The following is a 23,481-nucleotide window of genomic DNA, read 5'->3' as shown; positions in this document are numbered from 1 at the left end:
TAGTCTCTGATCTTAACAAATCATGTTGGCCAGATAGATACATTTCCCAGAGACTGCCACTTCTCTGAAACAAGCTTCCAATTCACAAGAAACAGAGCTCCTCCCTGACCCTCTTCAAATGCAAGCTAAATCAGTGGATGGGTGACCACAAATTCACTCCTGGGGTGGCACCCATGTCCCTCATGGAAAGAAGCAGTTGTCATTAATTACCATTGACTCTTACCTCTGCGACTAGGGTTGCCATCTATCCTTTTTTTTCCGGACTATTCGGAAATCAAATTGATTCTCTGGTAGTCCAGAAAACATTGTACAAACTCCGGTATTCTGTTTCAAAAAAGGAACCAGACTATCAGAGTTTGTTAAATCGGCTGATTCACTATGCTTTTATACAGAAAAGCATAGTAAATCGCTAAAAGCAGGCATCCGGAATGGAAAAAGAGGGCGTTCCTGCCTGCTGATGTCATAGTTATGTCACAAAATGGGTGAAACATGGGTGGGAGAGGGGTGGGAATGGGTGGAGTTATGAGTGATGTGAGGGGTGTGGCCACAATGAAAGGTGGCAACCTTATCTGCGACCTTCACTCACCTTACCACTGATAACGGGGGAAACGTGGGTTAAATATGGCTAGGCTTGTAAGGCCTTTAGGACTATTAGACTAGGAAACTTCTATGAACCTATGAAGGTGAATCATGTTCAGTACCTAGCATGACATCATTTTGTGGGCATGGCCAAAGAAAAAATGAGTAGGCAGTAAAACTAAAACAAAAAATACAATAATCTGCATTGTTTTTCAAAGCTGCTTACAACTTTTAAAATAAGGATTATAATTTGAAATGAAATTTAAACAAAGATGCATGCACAGGCACAGAGGATGCCTGACCTCTGATCATAACTAACTTATTATGTGTTGGAAACATGAATGCTAAGAAATTCACCTCACAAGTGTAGCTCAAGACATGAATCTTGACACCCATGTCAAGAGCACATAATAAGCTGGTTTTGTTCACTGAGACCCAATTACAATTCTTTCTAGTGCAAGAAACTTTATCTGCTCAATCTACTACCAACTGCAGAAAAAAAGTGAAGGAGTGAGAAGTGTTTTACTGGCAAAGAAAATTCTTTGAAAGCCAGTAAAGCACTTAACACTGCTAAACAAATAGGAGACAGACATGAAGTCTTACCCTGAAGACACAGCAGCTTTAAACATTGTTACACACATTGTTCTGCCACACATTTTGTTTACAAGTGTGGCAGAGTGAAGTATGTAAGAACTTTTAAAGCTGTTTCAGTTCTGCCATTATTTTTTTTGCCAGGTAGTACTGCCCGCTGTTAATCCCTAGCATGAGAGTCAATCTTAAGAGTGCTTAGGGATGCTTAACGAACTGGTCTTTCCTGAATTCTGGTAGCATAATACTGGCATTTCATGCACTACAGATACTTTAGAGAATTGATAGGAATAGAAAAGATGCTCCTGTTCATAGTTAGTTAAAATAATGAAGCCTAAGTTCATTTGTTATGTTTTCCAGTGACAAGAACAGTTAGCAGATAATGTTGCAAACCATACCTCATCAAACAGCTGCAACATGATGGTAAGGACATCAGGATGGGCTTTGTCCACTTCATCAAAGAGGACAACAGCATTTGGACTCTGCTTGAGCTTTTTTGTCAGCTGACCACCTTCTTCATGACCAACATATCCAGGAGGAGAACCAATAAACTTGGCAACCTAAGAGATATAAAAATAAATACATTTGTTGTCTGCTAACATATCTTTTTATACAACCCTGACCATGAATTCTGCATGCAGGTGTGTGTGTGTGTGTGTGTGTGTGTGTGTGTGTGTGTGTGTACGTACATTTACAAAAATAAAATACACAGATGTAAACAGTTACACATCTATACAACTCAGTTTTGCTCAATATTACATTCCCACTAAGGTGGAAAAAAAGAAAGGCTTACCTTAGCCTTTATTCTCAGTACAGTCACCAACTAAAGTGGAATGGTTGGTTCATCAAGGAGCAACATGGCAGTTTAGTAGCAAGACCTCTGCCATGGTCTAGGACTATATCTAGTCTCTGTTTGGAGTTTTGCATGTTCTTCCTGTGTTTGTGTTTTTTTCCAGATACTTTGGTTTTTGCCCACTTCCCAAAAGCATGCTGACTAAATATATATTTACCCTTGCGGCTCAGGTCAGTGCTGAAAAGGCCTTAATAAAGACAAGTCCACTTACCCAGTTAAGAAATTAAATTAGAGGTTCATAGGTTCATATCAGTTGCTCTGTACTGCAATGTTGTACTAGTCACTCACACTTAACATACAGCATAGTGTAATAGAAGGACAATGTTCCAGCACAAACCTCCATTCAAAGCAATGTTCTACTACCCACACCGCACACTTTTAAAGGTACTCTCAAAGGAATGGCACATCTTTTATTATATACTGATGAAAATACCATTCCATCAGAAGTGTAAAGACAAACTATTTCAAAGATTTAAAAAATAGCAAGTCACTTTTATGAGGTAATGTGGAAAAATTGTTACAGAATGGCTAGATACCAGACACTTAAAAGTTTACTAGTTCTAAACAAATGGTAAAATGTAGTGCGCATTAACAACCTTAGCTAATTCTGTATCTGTAGTCTGAATCTAGATGGTTTCTAGCTGCTCTGCCTAATTAATACAGTACTATAAATGAAAAAAATATTAAAATCTCTAAGAACATGTTACTACATATCACACAAACAGAAATAAATCTGAAACAGGATCTATGCAAAAGACATATGTTGTATTTATGAGGTAATACAAGGAAATAATTCAAGGAAAAACATACATAGGAGAGTTACCCTTGGTCACTCACTCGGGGAATGTGAGATACAAAGTGGGTCTACTTTAGTACCTTGCCAGAACAACTGGGGATAAAATAACGAGCGAGAAAACAGATGATGCCAAGCTTAGGATCCAAGCGTTAACAAGGTGACATATCAGGAAATAACTTGGATCCTAAGCTTGGCATCATCTGTTTTCTCACCTGTTGTTTTATCCCAAGTAATCCAAGGAAATGGGAATGCCAAATATCTAATGTTAAAATACTGAAAAGTAACAGAAAGTACAATTGTATACGTAAACATACCATAATAACAGATGTTTAAATAGATCCCTGTCACAGTAGCCTAATCTACACTGGAAATATCCTGTCAAGGATATGACAACTGGCCAGCCTGCAGATCTTCAGAGCACCTTCCAAGTGCCTTATCCACTGAAGGGCTAAGGAAAGCTCTATGAAGTCAGAGATTAGGGTACCAAACCTTAAGAGCTTTCTTGCGTCATAGCAGGGGAGGCCTGACTTTATTAGGTAAATGCTAGAAAAAAAGGTAAATATCCACACCCTGGCAAAAAACATAAAACAAAAAAGGGGGGGTGACGGGGGGGTCTGCCTATTGCAACAGTGATCTATCTAAACATCTACTGTTATGGTAAGTTTACTTACACAACTGTACTATGTTCATCATTAGATCACTGTTGCAGCAACCTAAGCTATACAAGTAGATTACCACAGCTTAGAAAAAAAGGGAGGAGGGAGAAGGTTTGAAGTCCATGAGCCTCTAGAGATTAGTCCTAGTAAAACCATCACTGGACTTGGATGAGGCATCCAATTTGTAATGTTTTGGAAAGGCATGCACCGAAGATCAAGCTGATGTCTCTACAATACTTTGAGTCCAGCTCTTTCCATAAAGCCACAGAAGGAGCCAAAGGGCTGGTAGAATGGATCCTTGACCTTGCCTGGAAGTGGTCTGTCAAGGTGAGAATAACAGAAAACAAACGCATAAGACATCCTTTTGAAAACAGTTTGTTTGCATACTGATGGTCCCTTTGACCTTTACAAGAAATAAACAGTTGACTTGAGCTTGTGAATGACTGAGTCCTGTAAATATAGTATTTTGAGTTGGCTGTGGACATCCAAAGTATGCAAAATTACTTCACCCTTATTTTTTGGATTTAGACAAAAAAAAAGAAATGAAAAAAATTGAATCAAAGTAAACTCTGAAACCACTTTAGACATAAATGCAGAATTAATTCTCAAAGACAGCCTATCATTTTCAAAAATGAGATAAGCCTGACTCATCATAAGAGCTTGTAACTCAGATTCTCTTATTACAGAAGTCAGAACAATGAGTGCCAGCCTTTTCCAAGTTAAGAACTTTTTTTCCAAGTTAAGAACTTCAGTTAATCTTGAAGAGCTGATTTAAATGGAAAAAGTGCAAGTTTCTATGGAAAAAATGAGATACCAAGGAGAGGGTACCTGTCTTCTAGATGGACTGATATGAAGAAACGCTTCCAAACCCTGTGTGACTTAAGTTTAACTAGAAATGAAAGGGGGAAAAAGTGGAAAGACATACATGAGCATTCTCATCCACGGGAATGAAAAAGCATCTGACTTCCAGGCCTGTTTGCAAGGAATGCTGGAACATAATTTCTTTAAATGTCTGTTGTTGTGAATGGAGACACAGATCTATTTGAGGAGTTCCCTACAGTTAGATCAAATCCCAGAAAACTCCTGGGTTCAGTATCCATTCATGATCATCTCCTCTGTTCCTGATTTGCTTGTCTTCAGTAATGTTTTGTTCTGACAAAATGTAGGTAACCCAAAGAAAAGGATCAGCTAAGTCATTAGTTTCTATGCTACCATAGCTAGTCTGCAGAGGTTGAATGATCTGGTTTCCTAATTTGTTTATATATTACATCACTGTGGTGTTGTCTACAATTACTACTAGAGGTTCTGAACTCCAAAGATGATTTAGAAATTTGAGAACATTTGTTACTGCCATCATTTCTTTGATAATCTACGTGTTCCACTGTGTCCTGCTTGTTCCTCAGGACCTGAACTTTCACCCTGTTTCACACAGTTCCCTAAGCAAAGTTTGAAGCATCTGTGCTTACAGACTGGGTAGGAGATGGAAGGGAAAAAGGGGATTCCCAAGTTGAGAGATAACTGGTCCACCCATCAAAGTAACTCACTGGTGACAAACTCCAACACTGGAATCTGTAAGGAAAAAGGGTACTGGTGTTGGCTCCAAACAAATCTTAGAGGAACTCTGACTTTTTTTCTCATGTGCTTGAGGTATTCCTTGGATGAGGTCAGACAATGAGTGGAGAAATTCATAAACTGGTTTCTTGTAAAGGTCTACTTTCTCTACAAGAAGAAAAACATCAATGTGGATATAGCCACAAGGCATCCCAGAAATGCTATCTTGTGAAAGGGAATAAGAGCATATTTCTATAAGTTCAATTGGAACCTTAGACAGAGAAGGAGGTCATTTTCCCAGGCCAGGGACATTTTGAAAGACAGTCTGCAAAAATAAGACAGCCAGCTAGATGTGGAAAATTGTGAATGCCGCCTTGCATCCTACAATAAACTATTACTGGTACCAGGCACTCTGTAAACACGCTTGGAGTTGTAGATAGCCCAAAGGGTAAAAGAGATAACTGGAAATGTAAGCCAGATCCAGAAAATCTTAAAAGAAATGCTTCAAGTGTTTGAGAATCGGGATGTGATGATAAGCATATTTTAAATGTAGTTACCAAAAAAACTGAGATGTGGGATGAGGGGTAACAGAGACTGAAAGGAAATCATTTTGAACTTTGGGACTTTGATGTGAAGGTTTAAAAAAGAAATGTCTAGGCCAGGTCTCTAAGTTTATCCTTTCTTTGGCAGCAGAAATATTCTTGAAGAAAATCTCTTCCCTGTTTGTAATGGGGGGGGGGGGAGACAAGTTCAAAGACCCCCAAAGATAGCATCTGTTCCAGGACTAGATGAAACAGAGAAGTTCGGTTTGATAAACTAGAAGTAATCCTCTGAAAAGGAGAAAGTTGCAAGCTTTCTAAATTATACTCAGTATTAATTTGTCTGATGTTATCTGATGCCATTGAAGAAAATAAAGACCAACAATTTGGGAAAGATTTAAATTGCTGCCAGGGTAGGAAGGGGAAAAACGTAATAGGGAATATAGTCAATCTGTTGTTTTGGACTCTTCTTGATTCTGAGAGGATTCACCTTTCTTGTTTGAGCCTCCTTAACATTTTTTTTTAATTTGGATTGCCTGTACCTTGCTAAGAGTGTTTGTTTTGCAGTTCCTGTAAAACTTTGGAAAGGAGGGATGAAAAATCTGAGGGCCTCCTGAGTTAACTTCTCCCCTTTCATCAAATCTTGTAATGACAGCAACAGAAGAAAGACCAAACAATACTTCTCATTCTAAGGAATAATTTAAAATCTCAGCCTTGACATATTCTCAGACATTTTGATTAATGCAACCATGCAAACCTCCTACTAATGATCCAGCAGCAGCTACTCTTGATACAGCATCAGCAAAGTCATAAGGGAGGTTAGCAGTTAACTTTTTCCTATTTTGAAAAGAAGCAAACAGATATTTTGAAATATATGCTGGACAACTCAGAACTGTGAAGGTTACAGTATAATACACTTTCTTTCCAAGTCTATCATGAGCTTTCCCATCTTTGTCAGAAGGTCTAGCATTCAGAAGGATTTGCCAAAAAATAACTGAAGGATCTGATTTGGGATTCAAAAATGGATATTTGTGATCTCTTATATAATCTATCAGACTTTTTAGGGGTAGCGGTTGACTGTCAGGCATGCTGTAGGCTGTCAAATAAAATCCTCTAAAGCTGGCAGCACAGGAGGTACAGTTGCATGCTGAAGAAAATCCATCTAAATAAATCATGGTATTTTTGCTGGGATACACTAATTTCACATTGTTCCCTTTGAAACAATTATTTCATTCTGCCTATAGTTTCAGAAAAATAGATAACTCCTCTGGGAATCAGATTCTCCTTCCTGTGGTGAAGGAACTGGAGAATTACATTCACAGTCAAATTCCTGCTCTTCTGACTGAGAATCAGACTCAGACAGAGAGGGAAACCTTTTCTTTTAAAACTCAGAAAGGAACAACAACGAAAATAATTAAATAACAAATAATAGCAATTAAAAGCAAAACACAGCCAGTTCTCTGTGAAACAGAAGAAATATGCCTTTTTGTTTTCTTTTTTTTTTTTTTTTTTTTAAGGAGACACTCTAGGAAATGGCCAACCCATGGATGGAGCTCATCCCTAGGAGTCAGGTACTCTAGGTTAGCTTTGCAGTGCTAAAGCATCACCTGCTCTCTCCTCAGAGACTAACAAGAGTGGTACTCCTTTGGCAGAAAAGAACAACCCTACATATGCAAAGGACATGCCTAACTTCCAGTCCTTAGCAACTTCTGGAAGAGCAACACCAGCAGGATTGAGAGATGATGATGAGTGGTTCTAAGTACTGGATTTGGACACAGCAGAGTCAAATAATGGCTGCTGAGGTAGTGAGGTAGTCGACGTCACTACTGAAGACTCCCACAATACTTTCTTCTTCTTCTTGCAGATATGGGAAGGGAAGAACTGAACAGCCCAAAGGCTGCTTCATAGTTAAGCTGAGAAGAGTGCCTGAAACACAGGTAGCCAAGTCCGGAAGAGTCAGTGAACCTTCTGATAAGAAAATTGCAGTTTTGAGGTAAAATTCTTTGTGACAACCCCCAAAACACTAGAAGATGCCATTGTATATAATTTTCTACACAAATATTTCAAACATTTACATAAAGAAATAATTTTAAAGCTGTTTCACCCAAACAGGTAAACTTACGTTTAGTGATAACCACTAAAACACATTTCCTAGATAAAATAAAATAAGACATCTTCTGTGAAAAAAGTAATCTTTTCTTCAGAAAATTAAGTAAACATTGATCACTCAAAGCTCACAGGGACAGCACACTTCAAAGGCAAGAAAGTTCTGAAGGTTTGGAGCCCTAACCTCTGACTTTAAATGGCTCTCTTTGAGACCTTCAGTGGTTAGGGCATGTGGAAGACGCCCTGAAGCTTTAGAAGGTGACCAGTTGTCATATCACTGGCAGGGTATAACCCATACAGCTTAGTAAACTGCCACAGCAATCTAATGATGAACATCTGCACATCTATAGTTTGGCAACTTTCAGCACAACTTTGTAACTAGTTTTCAATAGATTATTCACAAGAATTAAAAACAAGGATTAAAAAGTACATTTCAAACATTAAAAGTTATGTAAATGCATCATAACCAAAATTAGTTCAGCACCTTTTTGCGTAATTCTTTTAAGAGTTGCTTCTTAATTTTGTCTGTCTGATCCTTAATTCAGAACGTATAAACTGAAAGCTCTGTTTGTCCTAAATATTCCAGATTTATTCTGTAGAAGCTGTGACTAGTACACTTTAAACTTAAATGTACACATTTGCCCTTCAAATAACTCTGAATGATTAGAAAACAATAGGCAAAGACAGTATTACTAGTGTTTCTGCTTCTTTCTGTGTTTCAAACCATGTGCTGTACTGCTATCATGTGGCTGACTATACAGAGATCTCACAAGAAAGGTGGGCATCCTTTCTGGTTTCCCAAGAGAAGAGACTGCACTAGAGCATTCCTATTATGTTGCATAGAGGCTGGTCTGCAGCCAGAAGGCCATGGCTGTTGCTGAACCCAGGTTAATTAATTTTATACAGAAAGCAGATCCGTTTACAGACAGGCATAGAAAGTATCAGTAAATGGCAGGCACTAGCACAGTTGTCCCTAAGCTGAAAATGTGAATATCTTTTTAAACCCGAACATAGATTTATGAATGCTGTGAACACCAGTGTTGTTTTTCTCAAGCAGAATGCTGTAAGAGGACAGTATACACTAATTAAACTGGTGTGTTTCTAGCAAACCTAGTACTAACGAATGGACTGTAAGTAGACTAACTGAACTTTGTCAGAGCTTTACACATAAAAACTGAAAACAGAATAGCTACAGGCTCTGTTTTAAAATACTTCAGGCTGATAACTGGTAGCACAAGAGGAAGTTACATGTAAGAGAGAAGCTGAAACTCCTAAAGAGCTTGCATTCTTGGTATCATGCATTGTGTTCTCAAGTTGTTTGTCCAGTGCTACAAGTAATGCACAGGCAAGCCTCATATACTACAAATGTTCATGTCTGATAATACAGGAATACTTATGTTTAGACCAACAACCTGTCGACTTTACATTTAAGCATTTTATATTTGATTTAAGTGATTTTTTTCTTCATTTTGCTTTATGGCAACTATGGAAACTGCTTTTTATTTTTGCTTATTTACTATTCAGTCTTCATTCACCTTCAGCCTAATGTTAGTCCCTGCTGTCTCCAGCCTTCAATCTACCACTAACATTCCATGCTAGAAAAGGGCTTAAGACTTTAGTTCCAAGTTTATTTGTGATAACTTGTCACATTTCTTGATTCTCCTAATTTTTTTTCTGTGTTTCCACAGTTGTCATTATATTACTGATTAATCATATCATAATATAAATTGAAATAAACAATACTAAATTAATTATCTTCCTTAAAGGAGGGTAATCTGCACTCTTTTATCTTCTGATAATTATAACTGTGTACTGGCTGACATCAGATTAATTTTGATTCACTTACAGATTTTACAGTTTTATGGCAATAAACAAAGCTCAAAGTCTTGTGCTTTCAGGCAGTGTAGTGAAATACTTCACTACATTAACAGAAAAATGGCTGATTGTTTACTGCTATAAATTTCAATTATGCGCTATCTGAAGAAACATTTTCAAAGTGTTGTCTGAATTGCCAGTTACCTTTTCCATGTTATTTGCCACAAATATGTCCAATCTGTTATCTGTGAAACACACATACATTTAAAAAATGTAACCGAAATGTATTAATTTATTTAGTCACTGATGTCATGCACAGGAAGTAGACTACATTTATTATGTCTGTCACTTTCCTAGGTCAAGTACAGCAATGTTAAATACAAACAGATCACATCAACTGACCAGGAAGGGCAACAGAAACTTACCACAGTGGAGATAAATGTGTGGAAGTTGATCTAAACTTGACTTGAAGACTAATGGTGTTTCCACTGGGATGGTCAGGAGGTATATGGAACTGTGCACAGTATCACAACCTCCTTTGGCTCAAGAAAAACAAAAAGGAACTTGAGTGATTTAGAACTTGAGCTTTGAGAACTGTATGGCAATAAGAGGGGGTCCTCCTTATACATGATAGGGGTTAGTGCCCCCCCCCATATATGGGCATATGCTGTTTAATGCTTATCATAACTCCCACTACCCTACAGCAACAATACTAGCCTCCTGAATATGCAGGTTTCTGCTCAAACCCAGCTCTGGCTACAGTGTGTTGCTTGGCCTGCATTCACCTGCTATGGCTCAAATGTTGCTACTGAATCCGCTGCAATATTCAGTAGTGGCTAGGTGTCTGTTCACTAGCAAACCTCATCTGCTTATTTCCCCCCATGACAGATGAATCGCAATCCCAAATTTTGCTTCATAGAATTTTAAATAATAATAATACAGTTTTAACAATCAGCAAGGTGAATCCAAAAGAACAGATGCATTCATGCATGTTCTTAAAAAACAAGTTGGGAGGCACAGACTGAACGTCTAGGAAACCAATGTACATACCTGCCACAACTGTGACACAGTTTCTAGTCAGTTGGCTACAAGTATTGCTAAAGGTCACTACCTTCCTCAACTCATTCATCCTCTTTAGAGGTCACTTTCCAACTTTAGAGTAAAAAATGGCTAGATACAGTCAAAAATATGACCTCAGGTTACTGTGTAATGGTAATGTCAGCCTTAAAAGACCTCAATGTAACCTACATAGTGTAGAAAAAAAATATTTTGATTAAACCATGCAGTGACCTTAGAAGCATGAGAAATTGTGTTTATTTTACTGATAAACTTATATGGCACTACAACTTAAGAGTTAATAAAACTGTAACCCATGATAATCATCTAACAGCTATTTATTTTAATTAATCTCTTATACTGAAACAAAGTGACACTGTCCTAATCTCAAAATAAAATTGTGAGTTCCCATACTAGTACCTTATCCCTCTTTAATAAATTATAAATGGTTTATCTAATCAACAAGTACTCCAGATTAATTTCTGTAAGCCTTTTCGTGATTTTTTAAAAATAATCATTATTAGGCTATATTCTACTACGTCATCCTGCACTAATATCTCTAAAGTTTTGTACTGAATATCTTACCATTCTTTTACATTTGCTACCTTTGTACATGCCTAAAAACAACTTGTATTGTAAATATATATAAGTATGCAAAAACTTCCAAAAACAAACATTAAAAGAGTGAACCAGAAACATCAAAAACACAGAAGGTTTGAAAAAAAAACACCCCTGCTAGTTACATATACAAATGATGCAGTTGCACTACAGTGGGGGAAAGGCACAAAATTCCAGTCTCCACTGTACAGTGATCCTGCACAATCAAGATACTTTGCTTTCCCCCTCTATAACAAGACCAATACTTATATATATATATATCAGCAAGTTAACATCAAAGCCGATCAAGACTTTGAATGGAACTAGACATGGTTGTCCCCTATCCCCTCATCTTTTCAACCTCTATATAGAACCCTTTTTCTTATATATTTCCCAAGCCACATTCCACTCCATTCCAAAAGTCATGAACACTAAATTAGTTTTTTTCTGCATTGCAGATGATCTAAATATTTACTCTGAATGTCCATCCTCAGATCTAAAGAAATTAACAAGTACAATTGAAAAACTTTCAGTATTATCCAATTATAAAGTCAACCTGAATAAGTCTCACATCTTCCCCATCAATCCACACTACCATAAGGAATTTTTATTTTTAGAAGCACCCTTCAAAATAGAATACTCTTTCAAATATCTAGGGATCTATTATGAACATAACTCTACCTCCAAGTTTCAGAATAACCTCAGGAAAGTATGGATAGATATTCTGCAAGATATACACATATGGTAACAGCTAAAATTGCCTTTGCTAACGAAAGCAGCAATAATCAAGATGAACGTTCTGACTAAACTCTTGCAGCAACTTAATGCCTCTAATCTAATAATACCAAAATCCTTCTTCCTAACAATACACAAGGAGTTAGAAAAATTCTTATGGTCGCACAAATCGGTCAAGATACGTTATCATAAATTAATATACCCTAAAGAAAGAGGAGGCCTGAGCCTCCCAGACTTTCAACTCTACTACCAGATCATTTCTGCAAGTAGAGTTATCCAAATATCAAAGTCTACTCAGTTGAAAGGTACATGGTCTCCTCCCTGGGTAAGATTATGGCACGAACATGTAATCAGTAATAATCTAAATCCAAGAGCTCTTCCCTTCCTAACTGAAATTAGTCTAAAAAACTCTAAAATAGACAACATTCTGAAACAAAGAGTTAAGACTTTTCGGGCCTTAATTAAATCCCTTGATTTAGACAAAACCCTTTCACTCCTCCAGCCTGTACACTTGAATCCCAACATAAGAATTAATAATCATATGCTCAACTTACTGGAATACCCCTTAATTAAAGAATACATGTTATGTGATGTCCAAAAACATAAAGGAAAGTCGATACAGGAAATGAGAAGGGAACTTAAGCAGGGACTTAATTATACTATTATTTTGCGCCAGATTAGGGAGTTTATACTAACACTAATCATTGATACCCCTGGCACTGAAAAGGAAATAACTAGGGTTGGAGGTATTTTAGATAGCTTAAGCAGTTCAAAGGTATATGTTGTCAAATACTTATAAATTAATCATGGCTACTAGATATCGAGATAAGTTGTTATATTCTAACTACTGGTGCCAAAAGGAACCTGGACTTACTTGTGAACAGAAACACAGGGCAATTGTGTCCACTATGAAACTATCCCCATTCAAAAAACTCATTTACACCCAACTAATGATTAATAACAATTCTTATTTTACCCCCAACATTTTAAATAAATTCAATCCAAATAACTCCACAGCATGCCATTGTTGTTCCTTTCCACAGGCATATATATTACACATACTTTGGTTCTGTAAGTACTCTCATAAACTTTGGTGCTCTCTCAAGGTTCTTCTTGGGAAAATGGGATAGCAGAAATCAACTTTATCTTGGGAACTAGTGATACTACATATTACTGATTTGAGATTAACTGGTCTGAGGATTCATGTACTTATCACTCTTTGTCTATTAATCAAATTTTATATAACTAAAAACTGGTTGGACTGCACCAAAATATCTTGGATTGGGTTTAGGAACTTGGTAACTAAATTCATATCCTCACACAAACTTTTCCTAGGTAACATAAAGAAACAAATGTATTATCAGAAAATTTGGAATCTCTTACATGACATTATTTTAGAAGATTAGCCTCTGGTCAGATGACAAATTTAGTTTATGTGGGTTACAGAGTATTTATAGTCCCCTTGTCCTGGCGATGGATCTGCTAAATACCCTCCTTCCTTCCAAACTATGAATGAGCTCCCTATGTATATGGTAGTAGGCACTGATATTTTGGTTTATATATATGTTTATAGATGTTTTTAAGAGAGTTTTATACATTCTGTGTTCAGTACTGAAATCATATATGTAATCTATTAAGTTCATTGCATATTGGAATAGTTATTCTTTTATACTCTCTGTTGAAAATAATAAAATACTATTTGGAAAAAAAAGATATTTTGCTTTTCGTCCTTCCAGATTTTCAATGTTCCCAGTTCAATCTTTTGATGTTCACTTTTGTGAGCTTTCATCCTTCTGTCAAATGACCAAACTGGAAAAAGTAAAGACCATGACTGGGTGGGATCACAGTAGAGTGGTGAGTGGGGTTTTGCTCCTTTCTCCACTGAAGTACAATATCAAGAGTTTGTAAATGTAATTAACAGCTAGTGTGGGGGTACAGGAGAGCTTCCCCCTGCAAAATCACAGCTGTGTTGCTTCTTCTACCTTTTTGGGTTTTTAAAGTTCCTGGTTTGAGCTTTTGATATTTACTCCTGTGAGCTTTCACCCTTCTGACAGGGGCCCAGATATAAATATCTCTCTATCCAGACATATATATATATATATATATATATATATATATATATATATATATATATATGTATATTTATATAACAGGAATGTTTACACCAACATTTTTGTCAGGCAGTTTAAACGCATTCAGTTGAGTACATATGGGCAGAAGAGTGTTTCACAGCTAATAGTTTAAGATTTGCTACACTTTGGTCATAAGACCTTCTATCAATGCAGACACCAAAGACGCTCTACTATTTGTTTTATTAATCTCCTATTATTAGATTTTAAAGGAACATTTTATTTTGCTGGATATGTAAGTGGTATACAAACAGAATAAGACTGATGTACAGCTATTTCATATAACTGTTTTCCTTAATGAAAAAATATTGCAACTGCAGAATTAGAAATCATCTTAAAAAAATATTTTTATAAAACTACCTGTATATAGTTATGAATGGTAGGGAAGCAAAGATTTCTGCAAATATGTATAAAGAAGTGGAGGAACTGGAAACCGATTTAATATTTTTTCTCTGTAATTCAAAAGCTAGTTTCAAATGTCAGAGAAGTGCTATTAGAGGTTAGGGAACAATTACTTATATGCGAGAAATTACATTTAGCCTTGAAAGAAAAAAATACTTGTGGATGATAACATTTTTAAGTTACGAATATCTGCAAGGAATAATAACATTGATATAATGGTGAAAGGGTTGAATAAGGATGTTCATCAGATTTTGACCTCTATGTATATAAAACTTCAGCCTGAGATTAGGGATAATGGTACTACTGGAAGGAACAGACAGCATAACACAACATCACCGAGAGGAGAAGTAGGTATCACAAGACACAGCACAAAAGTGAATTTAGGAAAATGGCATGCAACAGTCTGATAAGTCTGGTTCTTCACAGAGCAGACATACAGGGAAAAAAGGGTTCAAAAATAAAGCATAGAGTGAAAAGAACAATGAAGACAGACAGATTACAAGAGACAGTACAACACATACACTCAAAATTTACCAAAAATCAGGCATGCGGGAGTCTTTTTGTGAATGTTATTAATAATTAGAGAATTTTTAGCTCAAGTGATTATGATTTTAAATAGAATTTGGAGAAAACCATGTTTTGTAAATAGAGGAAGTATGAATTTTAATGAGCTAATGAACAAACCAGTTTTGAAGGTAAAGGGTATAAAAAAAAGCCACATTCCCTTCTAGTTCTTGACATCAATGTAATTAAAACTATGGAACAAGCTGCAATACCAAGGGGAAAAATTAGCTTCACTGGAGAAGTTTAGTTGTATGTCATGAAAAAAGAAGATATGTCTTACCACAACATTCCATCTGTGTTGTCCATCTTCACTTATCCTTGACCGTGGGTTCGGTTCCGTATCTCAGAACCAACTCAGCCGTTATTCCAGCTCGCGCCTTCCAAAATTCCCGAGCTTATCTTACCCATAATGCTACTCTCAGGATTACCTCAGATTGAGTTTGCACAAGATAGTGACAGACATAAATTAACAGATCAGAGACCATATCTATACTCATAAAAGGAAATCCAGTCTATTGGGATAGATCTGTTCCACCAAGAAACCTGAAAAGCAGAGGGGAGGAGGGTGGGAATGTCAAGGAAAAGTGAAGATGGGCATCACAGATGGAACGTTATGGTAAGACATAACTTCTTTATCTGATGTTGTCAATCTTCACTTAAACCTTGACTGTGGTGCAGAGTCCCCAGCTACCTAAACCTTGGGAGGTTTCACGAAAGTATATTCCTGAGCACCATTAAACCAACTGATGCTTATTCCCTAGAGACCAGATCCAGCTTGTAAATGAGTAATAAATTTATGCGGGGATGCCCAAGTAGCAGCTGCACAGATATCTACAGAAGCTCTGGAATGAAAAACTGCAGAAGCAGCTACTGCTCTTGTAGAATGTGCCTTTACAGGGCCTGGTAGTTGCGCATTCCCTTTTTTATAAATGACGTTTATACAGTCCTTAAGCCATTTAGCCAGAGTAACTTTAGAAACTGGTTTGTCCAGAGTAGTTGGAAAAAAAGAAACAAGTGGTCAGATTTTCTGAACTCTTTTGTTCTGCAAAGGTAAAAACATAATGGTCTATGAATATCTAGCAAATGTAGACGATATTCACCTCTGTTTGAAAAATTGGAAAGAATACGGGAAGTTGTATCATCTGATCGATATTTGTCTCAGAAACTATTTTTGGTAGAATGTAAGGATACCCTGTCTTTATTCAAGGTTAGGTAAGGAGAGTTGCAAGATAAGGCTTGTAGTTGTGAAATTCTCCTAGCAGAAGTAATAGCAATCAAAAATAAAGTTTTCCAAGATAAATACTTCAAATCACAATTTGCAGCTGGCTCGAATGGGGAATATATTATGGACTGTAGCACCAGATTCAAGTCCTAAGGTGTAGAAGGATCCTTTTATGGAGGTCTGAGCACTAAAGTTCCTTTCAGAAAAGCTTTACAAAGTTTGTGGGATATTAGAGCTGTATCATTTAAACCATTATGAAAGTTAGAAATAGCAGATAGATGTACTCATACCATTGAGGAGGATGCTCCCGTTTAGAAAAGTGCTGCTAAAAATGTTAAGACCTTATCAACTGGAGCAGAATATAGGTCACCATTATTCTTTGTATCCCAATTTGAAATTTTTTGCCACTTGCTGTCATATAATCTTCTAGTCGTAGGTTTATGGGTAACTAGAAAAAATTGTTGAACTGGTGCAGTGAGACTACTATGCCTAGCAATCATTGGAACTGGAGAAGCCATGCAGTGAGCTTGAGATTCTAAGATTTGGATGAATGAACCCCTCTGGGTGGGACAAGAGGTCTGGAGCTGGGTCCAGAGTGCAAGGTCTCCGAATTAGGTGAGGCCAAAGAAAGGGCAATCATATCTGTTAAGGCCAGAATGGAGCAATGAGAATCCTGTCCTCTGACCTGCTGGCTTTCTTCAGAAATTGGGAAATGACAGGTATTGGGGGAAAGACCAGGGAGGCCAATTGTGAAGAACAGCATCTCTCGATGACTCCCCCGGTGGGGTGAATAGGGCAAAGTAGCTGCTGCACTTGTTGTTCAGGGGGGATGGAAAAAGACTGCAGCAGGGCTAGCTCCATTGGCAGAATATCCTTTCCATCACCAAAGGATTGAGACACAACTTGTGAGGCATCAGAATGCACCTGGTCAATTTGTCTGCATTCAGGTTGGAGCTCCCCAGAATGTGCATTGCAATTAGAAAGCGTTCAGATGAAATTGTTCACTCCTTATCCTGAGTGCTTCTCGACAAAAAGGGTAAGACCTGGTTCCTCCTTATTTGCTGATGTACCAAATAACTGACATGTTGTCTGTTTGGATTGCAATCGTTCCCAAGGAACAATCCAGCTAGTTTTGCATATCTCAGTATGGTTAACGATGTCTCCTTCCCTGATAGTATAGGGTACACACTGAACCACTTTAAAAGTAAATCTATGTGTAGGTTGTGTAGAAATATGCATGGCAAGTGCATTCCTAAGGTCTAAACTATGAATGTCCCTAAGGTGACGAAGTACTTTATCTTTCAAGTGCTGATCAGTCTTGCCAATGGTAATTCGGATCTCTAGACTCTGTACTGATGATGCCCATTTCAATCAAGAGTATCTTCAGCTCGAGGGGAACCTACAAGATAGAGGCTACAAAGTGCAAGATCTAACAACTAAATCTGACCGTAGCGCACTAACGGATGGGAAAGGTAGACCATTTTATAAAAGAAAGGAATCCTTCAGCAATAAGTCAACACCAAAAAAGAGAGGAACAATACTTTGAACTGTGCACTCACATACAGCACAGATAACAGAGAGATTTGTGATATAATTCAGAGGTTCTGGCCGAGAATTATGGAAGATGACAAAATAAAGCACATAGTAGGTGAACATCCGAGGTTCACTTTTAAAAACAAGAAAAATATCAAAAGACTGCTCTGTAATAATGATGGATTCAGCTCCAAGAAGATCTCGGACAGGAATGGGACATTTAAATGGACAAGATGCAAAGCTTGCCTGCTGATAGTAGCAATACTTTTACACATCCTAAATCAAAGAAAAATTATGTATTTAATGTGTATGCAGACTGTAACAGTCGACACTTAGTCTATCCTGTGACATGCTGCCACTGTGAGGCTTTTTACATTGGCAAAACTGATCAGTGCTTGAAAGATAGAATACTTCATCACCTTAGGAAGATTGATAATTTTGACCAAAAGAATGCACTTGCCATGCATATTTCTACACAGCCTACACACAGATTTACTTTTAAAGTGGTTCAATGTGTACCCTATTCTATCAGGGAAGGAGACATCATTAACCATACCGAGATCTCTGAAACTCGCTAGATTATGAATTTGAGGGCTGATTGGCCACCTGGGCTGAACAGCATAGTATCACTCAAGCTGATCCTTAAACATAGGAATGTTTCTATTGCTGCAAGCTAGGAGACTGGTCGTTAGGAAATCAGCCATTGGTTAATTTCCTAATGGGACAATGGATAGGTGTGGACAATGGATAGGTGTGTCTCCTATCCTAGCCCTTATTGGTTAGTTTTTATTTTTACTCTAGGAGGACAGCAGGAAGAAATTATAATCTGAAAAAAGGCCTATTGCCAAAAGTGCTTTTCTGTTGGTATAGCTCTACATGCTAAAGTTTGACTGTGGTTGTTTTTATTATTATCTTTTTTAAAAGTTTGTTTTAAAAAGTTTTTCAGAAGAGTGCAACTAAGGCCATGGAGGTGTACCGAAGATGGTTCTTTAAACTTTTCATGTTTCACTCAGTTACCTTTGGCAGTTCAGCAGTGTTCTTAATTGAACAGCTAAAAGTACTCAGTGATGAACTGTCCTCACCTGCTGGTAAAATCATACTATTTTATTAATTTTCACACCTTATAAAGAACTATTCTGACAGTGTACGGTATATTCTGGAAGTATACTTACTGCAAAGAAGAAAACAGAACATATTTTGCTTCCATTTCTAATGGCAAAACACACTTCCTGATCATTCAAATTTATCAAGAGAAGTGTAGCTATGTTCATTAGTATTCAGTAGATAATCCTTTATGTTATCTTTACCAGATAGAAAATCATTCAGGTCCACTGTTCATTTGCAAACTGACTTGCTACAACGCCGTTTAGCACATGCACTTGTGCTCAAGCCAACACAAAAATGTAATCTGAGGTATGACTCGGGTATTGTGACATTTCAGGCATGAGGGTGACAGACACCAAAGTGACTGATATTTTCTTCTAAAGAAAATGAGATATAGTTGCTCTCACCATATTTTCTAGTACAAAAAGTCTAAACATCACAAAACTGGCAACAAATAGTATTCCTTAAAGAAAGACTTGACTACAGTGAGGCAAAAATAAATTAAAATTAATGTCTGAATAACACATGTAAGGAAGAATACATTGCACAAGAAACAAAGTGGGTAACTGACCTCATGTTTTTCCTGAAACTCTGACATATCAAGACGTATGAACCCCTAAAAGAAAAAAAAGACAGCAGTGAGTTTAAGCTACTGCAAACTAATATAGTTTGAATTATTGAAATTTTACATTTAACAAAGTTCTTGATACAACCACAGGATAACATAGTCACTACTATAACCATCAGAGGTAAACATGTGGCCAGATTAAAACTCAAATTTTAGAATCTCCATCAGCTGATAAAGTGACACATCCAACAGTATTCTTTCAATGCAAACATTTCCCTTAAAGTACTATGTACTTAAAGCCAAGCATAATCAGTGAAATACATTTAAGCCTACCAGAATATTTCAATTGTTTGAATACATTGCTGCACATGGCTGTCATATGAGCATGCCTGGTTTTTATTTTGACTTTACTTCAGTTCACTACAGTCACCCTGTCAATATGTTTTGGTTATATGTTACAAACTGCAACAGCAGCTCTCTATTCTAACTTGCAAATTTTCACAATAATTTTTACGAGACACAATTAAAATGCAACTTTCTAGGTATGATAACTTATTACAATTCTAAAAGTCTGGATTTTTCAAGCAGTTTTTTTTTTACAGTAGAGCTGTTCCCCCACAACCCCTCCAATGAGATCTTTAGCAGCATAACTCTTATCTTTATAGTTAATAACTCTGAGGTCTCAGTACCCTGGGTTTTGACAAATCCCTACTGTCAACAATATGACAGTTAAATAATTTTGTCCATGTACTTTTCAGAGGGGCACTGTAAAAACCATATTCACAAAAAATAAATGTTATTCTGTTTTGCTCCATCAATTTTTGGGCTGAGACTGGTCCAATGGGATTAGTGCTCTACCCAAGTTAACAAACTGTATAAATTAAGTTTTACAAATGATATTTATACCAGCACTTAATGTCCATGCATCTCATTAGTCCAACTTAACCACTTTAAACTCAAAATACCTTGCAAAACAATAATAATAACTAACAGCAAGGACATGAAAACAGAAAAAAATGGACATTCACAGCAACACAATGAATTATCTTCTACATATGGCAACATATTTATAACTGTTCAAGAAAAAGAGTGAAGACTGTGGAATGACATAAAAAGTAGAAGGTAAACTTACAACAAAGACAAAGTATAACTTAAGTAGATAGGCATCTAGGTAGTGACTGGGGTTTAATGAAAAAAACAGTGAAAAATTTTACCAGTAGAAGAATTCCACAAAAGCAAATGTGAAAGTAGAGTGGTCTAGGGCGCAAACAGCTCCAGAAGGTATTAATAATGGAATGCATCATGCAGGTCAGCAAAAGAAGGATGTGGGAACTTCCAAGAAGGCTACACCATGATCAGCAGCTTAATTTCAGCTCTCCCAGTGTGAAAAAAGAAACTGAGAAATAAGAACCACTGATAGTCAGTTTGAGTAAAATTAGGTTACTGGCTAGGAAGTACATTGTCTGGATGTCAACAAAGAAGAAATTTAGAGAGCCTGAAAGAAAATAAACCAAAAAAGGTGAAAACACAGGCTGGGAAGAATCCTGCAGCTGTTCAGCAAAAACAGTTTAAGCTTCAGCTTTGGTACAACAGATGACTTCTAGTAATTTGCAGGAAACAAACAAAATATACTCAGAGGTGATTAAAATACACGGTACACTGAAGAATTAAATCAACTCAAATAACAAAAGGCTGGAAAAAATAGAAGGAGCTTTAAGTAGCTACTAAGATGAACTGACAGAAATTGCAAAAATCAGAGGCTGAAATGAAGAAAAGGCTAATGAATATGAATCTTCTAAAGAAAAGTTGTTTCAAAAATGGTAGATTTAGAAGACAGATCACAGACATTTTCTGCTGTATCAGAAAAACTGGAAGGAAAATACTGCATTAATTTTATGAAAGCGCAAATAAGCAACTGAATTGGTATTTCACACAGGAGTTATTAACTGAAATGGAAAACTGTGTGTATGCTCCAAACCTAGTCATGAGAAAGCAGCCAAGACCTATATTAATAAAGATGCAATCATACCAGCAGAAAAAGTAGCTCCAGACAAAACTATGGCAGAAGGCATACGCCTTAAAAACTGGGGACAGCAGCATGTTTGTGGAAAAGGATAATTTAGTGCACTCCAGGTAGAAGAGAAGCAAATTTATCCCAGCGCTCCGGGAATGTCAAAAGGCAGATGTGAGATTCATGCTGCTATATACAGCTGTTTAAAGAAATTTTAACTGGAGGATCAAATATATTTCTTGATGCAGAGCAGGTTAAGGAGGAAATAAAAAAGTTTATCCAACAAAAAAGTGAGGCAGCAAACAGAAGGGGACTGTGATTCTCATTCTTCCGACAATAAAGCTCACAGAGAGACTTTGCCAGTAAAACCTTTTCCAATGTCTCAAAGGAAATAATTGAGAGACAGAAAAAAAAGTACAGGGGTTGATCAAAAGAATCAGGAGTACACGGGACTTGAACTAGAGTCCGAAGTTTGGAGATGGAGATGAACAGGCAGAAGACCACCAACAGTGAAATTAGTGAATAAATGGAATAATATAAAGCATCAATCACATCTGTGAAATATTGCTTTGCAAGAAAAGGTGGCTGAGAAAGACTGGACTTCTGTTGACTTTGTTAAACTTGTGTATGGACTGTAAAGCATATACCCCACTTTATGTCATTAAAGTTAAGGACACTAAAAGGTGAAAAAGTAACTAAGTGAAACATTTTTGTTTTTATTAGTATTTGTATAAAACAGTTCATGATATAAGCTTCATGTTATGCACGGTAAAGCCAGTTTGTGAAGTGTGTAGCTACGGGTATTTTAAATGTGGTGCTGATGGTGGTGGGGTCTCTTCAGTCATTGTTGTATGTATAAAAATATTACAATAAGCAAGAACCTTTTTAGTTGTAAGAAATACAGGTTTTACAGTATAACAAAAAAAGAAAGGTTGGACAAAAACAAGTAATGTTAATATGCTGTGATCTTGGACTGTTGGGGTGGGATGTAAATGTGTAGTGATTATATTATAAGTAGACTTAGGATATTCTCTCTTATTTTTGCAAGGATGAACATCTAGATTAATTCCCTTTGCGTAAGCTATAAACAAGTGTTTTTGTAAGCAAGTACGATTGAAAAATAAAACAAAATTAAGAAAACCATAAAAAGCGCCAAGTTTCTTACATTTGTAAAGATATCAGCTTGTTTTTTGTTCCGATTGGTAAATGTTCAAGGTGGAGTGAAGAAGTCTGCAGCTGAAGACCACTGTACATTCTGTTCTGAGTGAAATATACAAAGATTCATTGCTGACTAATTTTACATAGACATGAGCTGTCTGCAGGTGCAAGCAATTACTCTTGAGAATAACGAGCATTCTTTGCTGATGGAAATTCAAAATTTAAAGGTGCAGCACTTTAGTGAAAAATAAAGTTTGAAATAATGGGAAGTGAATAAGAGACAGCATATGCTCTCTAACAGCCTTAACACGTTAATGCATTTAATAAAACACCGTAGAACTTATTTTTATTTAAAGAAAACAAGTGCACTTTTCTTAGGGCTAAAAGTTATTGTTTTCTGAAAGCATACGAGCTGTTTTTCACATCTCTGAAGGAATACAGATAAGAAAAGAAGAGAAGGCAATCAGTGTAAGTGGGAGCACAGGCTGTATCATGTGCTTTGCATGGATAACCTTTATTTTAGGTTACATAATCTGCGTGTGTGTGTGTGTGTGTGTGTGTGTGTGTGTGTGTGTGTGTGCAGCTGTTGATTTGGGGCAACTGCTCCTATCTCAAGGGTTAAACGGTATTTTTGAAGATGTACATAGCTTTGTCTATTTGCTCTAATTTAATAGGGGATTGAATGTTTGGAAAATGTATTTAGTTTTTTGTTTGAGGGTTTTCATTAAAATACAGATCTTGAAATATGCGACACAGGTTCAAATGGAGATTAAAAGAAACTGAAAACTATTTACTCGCTATAACAATTGATCTGTATTGTCTGCTTCCACACCCCCCCCTCAATGGATGGGGTCTTCAGATTTGTTCCGGATCTGGCTTTGGCTGTTTTTAATCTTTGGATGTGGAGCTTAGGCTCATC

The 23,481-nt window shown here is 36.8% G+C and overlaps 1 protein-coding gene across 1 annotated transcript in view; it reads right to left on the bottom strand.

Moving 5' to 3' along the window:
- Positions 1–23,481, bottom strand: part of CLPB (caseinolytic mitochondrial matrix peptidase chaperone subunit B) — a 2,847,862-nt gene that overhangs the window by 475,415 nt on the left and 2,348,966 nt on the right. Inside the window, exons 10-11 of the mRNA XM_044073023.1 lie at positions 19,397–19,441; positions 1,566–1,727 (exon numbers count right to left, since the gene is read on the bottom strand). Of these exons, the coding sequence (XP_043928958.1) occupies positions 1,566–1,727; positions 19,397–19,441 (207 nt within the window). The remainder of the gene's footprint in view (positions 1–1,565; positions 1,728–19,396; positions 19,442–23,481) is intronic.

Source organism: Protopterus annectens, chromosome 5.part1, assembly GCF_019279795.1.
Source record: "Protopterus annectens isolate FY-2018-M chromosome 5.part1, PAN1.0, whole genome shotgun sequence".
Lineage (NCBI taxonomy): Eukaryota > Metazoa > Chordata > Ceratodontiformes > Protopteridae > Protopterus > Protopterus annectens.
The sequence above is the reverse complement of the archived record's forward strand: the minus strand, read 5'-3'. Positions and strand labels throughout refer to the sequence as shown.